Here is an 8,950-nt window from a genome sequence, read left to right as displayed (position 1 = left end):
AAATGGTGGTCACACCAGATACTGACTGGTATCCCCCCCCCCCCCAATAAAACAAAACTGCACCTTTCAGAGTGGCCTTTTATTGTGGGCAGTCTAAGGCACACCTGTGCACTAATCATGGTGTCTAATCAGCATCTTGATATGGCACACCTGTGAGGTGGGATGGATTATCTCAGCAAAGGAGAAGTGCTCACTATCACAGATTTTGACTGGTTTGTGAACAATATTTGAGGGAAATGGTAATATTGTGTATGTGGAAAAAGTTTTAGATCTTTGAGTTCATCTCATACAAAATGGGAGCAAAACCAAAAGTGTTGCGTTTATATTTTTGTTGAGTATATATTATATATATTACATATAGTTTTTTTTAAGGTGGAGTTAAGGGAAATTTCATGATACATTGTATTGGATGTTTGTGTGTGGCACCTGGAATTTGACCGACACCTGCCAAGAGAGGGTTTGAATGGGCACTCACAGGGCACTCTCTGTCTTTCAGCCACTGGTGTGTACGAATGGTTGTGGCAACAGGCATGCGAGGTGTTAGAGACAGCTCTGATTTTTCACAAATGGCATGCAATTCCTCCTTCATGCGCTGTTCGGTCTCATTCGTGCTATGCGTGATGGCCCCTTCAGAAGGTATCCCATTTCTCATGAGTCACATCTTCAGTAAAGACGGGAATCCCAGATCACTGGCATCTGTACTATATGAATCCACGCCAACACTACTCCTCCACCTCCACCATGTTTAAATAATGTCCTCAAAAATCCTCAAATGATGAGCAGTTCCATCCTTTTTCCATTGTCATCTTTCCATCACCCTGGCATTCTTGCCTGACATCTGTTGATTGTTCTCACTGAGAGTGTTCTTGATCTGGCTGACTGTTCTATCTATCTATCTATCTATCTATCTATCTATCTATCTATCTATCTATCTATCTATCTATCTATCTATCTATCTATCTATCTATCTATCTGTCTGTCTGTCTGTCTGTCTGTCTGTCTGTCTGTCTGTCTGTCTGTCTGTCTGTCTGTCTGTCTGTCTGTCTGTCTGTCTGTCTGTCTGTCTGTCTTTCTTTCTTTGAAGGTGGGGCCTCACTCGCTTTCGGATTTAGGACACAAACTGTGTGAGAACAGGTAAAAAAGAAAAAAAAGAAAGAAAAAAAAAGAGTTTGGGATGAAATGTTGAGTTTGAAGTGTTCTGGCGCGATGTTGGTGTGGTGACGTCCTGCGCGCTTCAAACCTGCGTGGAGCATCCGGAGTGGGCGCGCAGCTGCATGTGTCTCTCCGATTCGCATCACTTGTTTGTGAGCATCAAGTGAAGCTTTCACACGACAGACTCTTACACACTTTCGCACAGGAGCGGAGAGGACGCGCCTCCATGAGACTCCGCGCCTTGACGCGCACGGCGGAGCGGTGAGTGTGCGGGGTGCAGCCTAGTATGAAGCGACATGGCGTGGTGTGAGCGCGGGGTTCAAACGCTGCTGGCCACCGTGGGGGCTTTCGCTGCCTTCAGCCTGATGACCATCGCCATCGGGACGGACTACTGGCTCTATTCGCGCGCGTACATCTGCAACGGCACCAACGCTACCACTGATGAGATCCAGCCGCAGCCCAAAACCAAGAAGGGCGATCTCACCCACTCTGGGCTTTGGAGAATCTGCTGTATCGAAGGTAAGATTTGGCACTTTCCGAAAGTAAACCTCACCTTCAAGTCAGAACGTTAATGGAAAACATTTTTTTTTCACTCCCCCCCAAGGAGGAGCCCTTTGTGTCTCTTTGCGCAGCATCCACAAAGACGCACTCCAATTGCGCACGCCAGATGTCTCTGTTAGGAGCAGATAAAATTGCTCGAAAAGTAAAAAAAATACTTTCAGAGTCTATCAGAGAAAGCATGGATGTACACACACACACGCACACAAAGGATAAAATAAATATCAGGATAGAAACAACACTCCTGTTTAAGACTCGAGTAAAGGAGAGCAGTAACTGTTATTCAAACACACATCTGTCCAAATGTTGTCATCTACAGAATAATGCATGTCAACCTGTAACATGCAGCCCATTCACGTTCAACCGGTGTCTGCCAGGCTGTGCGCACGCGATTAGTCTACTTTCATTCATGTCTTCATTGTATTGGATGCGGTTGCTTGGCAACATCACTGAATTGCTATGGAAACGTGCCCAGTGACTTAAAAATAGATGACTTTGGGTTCACATCATGTCCAAGCAAAATTGTTAAATTGTTCAATTTCCATGCATGTTTTTTTCACCCCTATTCTTTTTTTTTTTTTAAAGAAACATTTCGATGTTATAGGATGTATGATGGCAGTGACGTCTTATTTCCGAAGCAGACAGACATTCATTCATTGACCAAAGTGCCTTCGGCCTGCTGCTTGACTTTCTCTCCTTCATCCATCAATGAGTTGATCCAACTCGAAAGTGGTTTGGCCTGATGCTGGAAGAAAAATATGAATAAATCACATTGCTTGATTAAATATTTTATGTGATGATTTCAAAATAGAAAGTAATATTATCGTCAATATGCATATATGCACTTATTGCATTTTGGGAATACAAAATGAATGTAATTTTCACTAAAATGCATTTTAGAAGGTCTTTTCAGCTGAAAAATTACCTCCAGATATTATGTCTCACTTTTGATGTAGATGACAAATTAAGAAATAATCTGGTCAAAGGCACAGTGAGGCACTTCAGAGAAGATGTCCATCCTAAACAGAGCACATTATGTTCCAGTGGCACTTATAGAGGTGAAAAAATGTGACATGCAAGTTTATTGTTACTTCAGGGGCACTGATGCAGAAATGGACAAATAAAATCGGAGGCAAAAAGAAAAACATTTCTGTTTTGCACCCTCTCACAACCATACAGAGCTGCAGATTGTCACTGTGGTGATTATCAGTGTGATAACTATTTATTTGGGAGCAAAATTATTCAAAATACTTTTCACAACACCCTGTCATTCATTATATATATATATATATATATATATATATATATATATATACCCAGACCAGCCCAGACACCCTCTCTACTTTTAAGATTAGGCTTAAAACTTTCCTTTTTGCTAAAGCTTATAGTTAGGGCTGGATCAGGTGACCCTGAACCATCCCTTAGTTATGCTGCTATAGACGTAGACTGCTGGGGGGTTCCCGTGATGCACTGTTTCTTTCTCTTTTTGCTCTGTATGCACCACTCTGCATTTAATCATTAGTGATCGATCTCTGCTCCCCTCCACAGCATGTCTTTTTCCTGGTTCTCTCCCTCATCCCCAACCAGTCCCAGCAGAAGACTGCCCCTCCCTGAGCCTGGTTCTGCTGGAGGTTTCTTCCTGTTAAAAGGGAGTTTTTCCTTCCCACTGTAGCCAAGTGCTTGTTCACAGGGGGTCGTTTTGACCGTTGGGGTTTTACATAATTATTGTATGGCCTTGCCTTACAATATAAAGCGCCTTGGGGCAACTGTTTGTTGTGATTTGGCGCTATATAAAAAAATTGATTGATTGATTGATATATATATCACAGACCTCATATATATACAAAAAAGCGGTCCTTTTTATTTTTTTCAAAAAATAAATGGATTTGATTCATATGTTTTTACGTCAGACAAGCTTGAACCCTCGTGCGCATGTGTGAGTTGTCGGTGATGTCATTCGCCTGTGGGCAGGCCCTGAGTGAGGAGTGCTCCACCCCGCCCGTTGGAATCTCTTTGTCTGAATAGCCGCTGCGGACGGCACGCGTTGCTTTATCAACATTTTTTCTGGACCTGTGAGGAATATCCGAGTGGACACTATTCGAGAAATTAAGCTGGTTTTCGGTGAAAAGTTTAACGGCTGATGAGAGATTATGGGGTGTTTCTGTCGGTGTAAGGACTTCCCACGGAGCGGGACGTCGCGCAGCGCTTCCAGGCGATGTCGTCGGCCTGTTTCGACCTGAAAACATTCTAATTTAAGGCTTAATTCACTCAGGACGTCGTGAGAGAACAGAGAAGATTCAGAAGAGGCCGGCATGAGGACTTTATGCGGACATTCCACTGTTTAAGGACATTTTTTAATGAAAGACGTGCGCGCAAATTCGCCGAGTTGTTTCCGTGACGACTCGGCAAATCTGTGTGCGCCGCGACAGGAAAAACACCTCCGTGTTGAAAACCATTTGTAAAATTCAGGCGGCTTTTGATGGCTTTCAACAAGTGAGTAACTGAGAAATTGTTTAACAGTTGGGCATGTTCCAACTTGCCCGTTAAGGTTTCCAACGGAGGTGTTTTTCCTGTCGCGACCCCCCGCGGTCGGGTCCGGCCCGACGTGCGACTCTGCCCGCACGTTCTTTCATTACAAAATGTCCGTTAACAATGGAATGTCCAAATAAACTCCTCATGCCGACTTCTTCTGAAAGTTCTCTGTTCTCTGACGACTTACTGCGTCAACAGAGCCTGAAATGTGGAAGTTTTCAACTTGAAACGGTGAGACGCTGCCGCCTCGAAGCGCAGATCGCCGTCAGGCGCCGTGGGCCGTCCTTAAAGCAACACTACCAGACCAAAATGTCTCATCAGCCGTTAAAATTTTTACCGAAAACCAGCTGAATTTATCGAATGGTGTCCACTCAGTTGTGCCTTACAGTTTTTGAAAAAATTTTTGATCAAACAAAGCAGCAGTCTCTGAGCCATTCCTAAACAATGAAAAAATCGATGAGAGGGTGGCCACTCCTCACTCAAAGACTGCCCACAGGCGAATGACGTAACCGACAGGCGTGAAAAAACTCTTGCATGCCCACGAGGGTTCAAGCATGTCTGATGTAATCACACGTGATTCAAATCCATATGGTTTTTGAAAAAAAAAAAAAAAGGTCCGTTACTTTTATCACAGTCCTCGTATATGTGTGTGTGTGTGTGTGTGTGTACACACACACACACACACACACGGTACGCCTGGAAAGTATTCACAGTGCTGCACTTTTTCCACATTTCATATTTCAAAATGGAGTAAATTTTTTGCCCCCAAAATTCTAGTCAAAACTCCCAATAATGCAACATGAAGTTTGTTGTTTTTTTTGGGGTTTTTTTTTTTGGCAAATTTATTAAAACAAAACATAACAAAATCGCGTGTATGTAAGTATTCACACCCTTTGCTAAATACTTTGTTGATCCACCTTTGGCAGTAATTTCAGCCCCAAGTCTTGGTGCACAGGCTTGGTGCATGTATCTTTGGGCAGTTTTGCCCATTTCTCTTTGCAGCACCTCTCAAGCTCCATCAGGCTGGATGGGGAGCGTCGGTGCACAGCCATTTTCAGATCTCTCCAGAGATGTTCAAGAGGTCAAGAGTGCTCTGGAGGAGGTTTTCATCCAGGATGTCTCTGTATGTTGCCTGGCATTCACAGCAAAGAGTTCAATCTTTGTCTCATCAGACCAGAGAGTTTTGTTTCTTGTGGTCTGAGAGTCCTTCAGGTGCCTTTTGGCAAACTCCGGGTGGGCTGCCATGTGTCTTTTACTCAGGCGTGGCTTCCGTCTGGCAACTCTACCATACTGGCCTTATTGCTGGATTGCTGCAGAGATGGTTGTCCTTCTGGAAGGTTCTCCTCCCTGCACAGAGGAATGCTGAAGCTCTGACAGAGTGACCATTAGGTTCCTGGTCACCTCCCTGACTAAAGCCCTTCTCACATGATCGCTCAGTTTAGACGCATGGCCAGGAGTCCTGTTGGATCCAAACCTCTTACATTTATGGATGATGGAGGCCACTGTGCCCATTGGGACCTTCAAAGCAGCACAAATGTTTCTGTACGCTTCCCGAAATTTGTGCCTCGAGACAATCTTGTCTCGGAGGTGTACAGACAATTCCTTTGACTTCATACTTGGTTTGTGCTCTGACATGCACTGTCAACTGTGGGACCTTATATGTAGACAGGTGTGTGTGTTTCCATATAATTTCCAGTGAACTGAATTGACCCCAGGTGGACTCAAATTAATCTGTAGAAACATCTTAAGGATGATGAGTGGAAGCAGGATGCACCTGAGCTCAATTTTGAGCTTCATGGCAAAGGCTGTGAATACTTATGTGCACGTGATTTTTTTTAATTAATAAATTTTTTTTTACATTGTCATGAGATATCATGTGTAAAATCTGTAGGGAAAAAATGAATTTCATTCATTTTGGAATAAGGCTGTAACATAATAAAATGTGGACAAAGTGAAGCCCTGTGAATACTTTCTGGATGCACTATATATCAAAAATCAGAAAAGGTGTTTTGAAAATTGGAAGAAGTTGTCAACTTTTCTTTCACACTTTGCTGAATTGTCCATCACAAAACAGTAGTGAAGGTCAGTCAAGATGAGAGGGATGAACTACAGTGAGGAAAATAAGTATTTGTACACCCTGCGATTTTGCAAGTTCTCCCACTTACAAATCATGGAGGAGTCTGAAATTTTCATCTTAGGTGCATGTCCACTGTGAGAGACATAATCTAAAAAAAAAAAAAAAAAAAAATCCAGAAATCACAATGTATGATTTTTTAATTATTTGTATGTTACTGCTGCAAATAAGTATTTGAACACCGGTGAAAATCAGTGTTAATATTTGGTACAGTAGCCTTTGTTTGCAATTACAGAGGTCAATCGTTTCCTGTAGTTTTTCACCAGGTTTTCACACACTGCAGCAGGGATTTTGGTCCACTCCTACCATACAGATCTTCTCCAAATCTTTCAGGTTTGGAGTTTCAGCTCCCTCCAAAGATTTTCTATTGAGTTCAGGTCTAGAGACTGGCCAGGCCACTCCAGGACCTTGAAATGCTTCTTACGGAGCCCCTCCTTAGTTGCCCTGGCTGTGTGTTTGGGGTCATTGTCATGCCGGAAGACCCAGTCATGACCCATCTTCAATGCTCTTACTGAGGGAAGGAGGTTGTTTGCCAAAATCTCGCAATACATGACCCCATCCATCCTCCCTTCAATACGGTGCAGTCGTCCTGTCCCCTTTGCAGAAGAGCACCCCCAGAGTGTGATGTTTCCACCCCCATGCTTCACGGTTGGGATGGTTTTCTTGGGGTTGTTCTCATCCTCTAAACATGGTAAGTGAAGTTGATTCCAAAAAGCTCTATTCTGGTCTCATCTGACCACATGACCTTCTCCCATGCCTCCTCTGGATCATCCAGATGTTCGCTGGTGAACTTCAAACGGGCCTGGACATGTGCTGGCTTGAGCAGGGGGACCTTGCTGCCCTGCAGGATTTTAAACCATGACAGCATCATGTGTTACTAATGTAATCTTTGTGACTGTGGTCCCAGCTCTCTTCAGGTCATTGACCATGTCCTCCTGTGTAGTTCTGAGCTTTCTCAGAATCATCCTTACCCCACAAAGTGAGATCTTGCATGGAATCCCAGACCGAGGGAGGTTGACAGTCATCTTGTGTTTCTTCCACTTTCTAATAAATAATCATAACAGTTGTTGTCTTCTACCACGCTGCTTGCCTGTTGTCCTGTAGTCCATCCCAGCCTTGTGCAGGTCTACAGTTTTGTCCCTGGTGTCCTTAGACAGCTCTTTGGTCTTGGCTATGGTGGACAGGTTGGAGTGTGATTGATTGAGTGTGTGAACAGGTGTCTTTTATACAGGTAACAAGTTCAAACAGGTGCAATTAATACAGGTAAAGAATGCAGAATAAGAGGGCTTCTTAAAGAAAAATTAACAGGTCTGTGTGAGCCAGAATTCTTGCTGGTTGGTAGGGGATCAAATACTTATTTGCAGCAGTAACATACAAATAAATTATTAAAAAAATCATACATTGTGATTTCCGGATTTTTTTTTTTTGATTATGTCTCTCACAGTGGACATGCACCTAAGATCAAAATTTCAGACCCCTCCATGATTTCTAAGTGGGAGAACTTGCAAAATTGCAGGGTGTTCAAGTACTTATTTTCCTCACTGTATAACATGGTTCAAGGTCAAGGTTCATTTATTGTCATCTCAAACACGTGGTACATGAGTGCAGTGGATATACGTTTAAACACTTGTTAATTAAAGTCTGAAATTTAATAAAATATTTTGAAAAGCACCACATGCATACTGCAGGAACTTGATCATGTTATGATCAATATTAATCCATCTTTGATCTGAAAGTCATAAGTTCTGGATATGATTGCTTAAATATCTGTTTTCAACTGGACACAAGACAACACAACTGGTATAATATTTAGAAGTTTATTTACATGTGTACAGGTACAAGCAAATGTGACTGAGATTTTAGCAATATGGATAATGATTCATATTTTATTATGGAGAGGATATGTTGATGAGAGATGTGAAAAGCAGTGGAAATGAAAGAATGAGGCACAGAATATAGAAATGAATAAGAATAAACCTGGTTGGAATTTAGCTGTGAATTTTGGGTTCACAAATTATTGTTATTATTACAAAGAAAATTAAACAAAGAAAGCCACTTTGCATCACTGACAGCAAAGACCATTGGAACACTTGAAGGTTCACTTATCTGGGTCCTTTGGATTGGGTGGAGTGACAAGGTTGCAGCCCAGTCTCATGCTTTTTATTCATGCCCCCCTAATGAAAAGCGTACCATTTTTGTGACACAGTTTTTTTTTTATTTTACTATTTATAATCCTCCCCTTTCTCCCAACTCTAACCATAACCATAATGTAAGTGTCTCCCCCTAACCTTACCATAACCCCCACAGATCCTTCCCGTATCACCCCACTGACCCATTTTGTGCCCCCGTCATGAAAGGCATCCCATTTTTTGTCACGGTATCATGAACCATAGATTTATTTACTTTTTGCAATGCCATCAAGAATTGCCGTGAGATTGGATTGCCGGCCCAGTGTCTTTATCGGTCCTTTGCTGGCCTTTTCTTAATCAACCTGCATCAAGGTAAAACCCACGGGTTCTCCCAGATGACTACAGACGTGGATCTGGCTCATTTTTCCCAACAGGGCCAAACGTG

The 8,950-nt window shown here is 42.7% G+C and overlaps 1 protein-coding gene across 1 annotated transcript in view; it reads left to right on the top strand.

The window, feature by feature from the left end:
- Nucleotides 1–1,321: 1,321 nt before the first annotated feature.
- Nucleotides 1,322–8,950, top strand: part of cacng4b (calcium channel, voltage-dependent, gamma subunit 4b) — a 60,297-nt gene continuing 52,668 nt past the window's right edge. Inside the window, exon 1 of the mRNA XM_034189477.1 lies at nucleotides 1,322–1,671. Coding sequence (XP_034045368.1) covers nucleotides 1,449–1,671 — 223 coding nt within the window. The 5' untranslated portion in view covers nucleotides 1,322–1,448. The remainder of the gene's footprint in view (nucleotides 1,672–8,950) is intronic.

Source organism: Thalassophryne amazonica, chromosome 16 (assembly GCF_902500255.1).
Source record: "Thalassophryne amazonica chromosome 16, fThaAma1.1, whole genome shotgun sequence".
In the NCBI taxonomy this organism is placed as follows: Eukaryota; Metazoa; Chordata; class Actinopteri; order Batrachoidiformes; family Batrachoididae; genus Thalassophryne; species Thalassophryne amazonica.
Note: the sequence above shows the minus strand (reverse complement) of the source record. Positions and strands in the feature narration are given on the sequence as shown.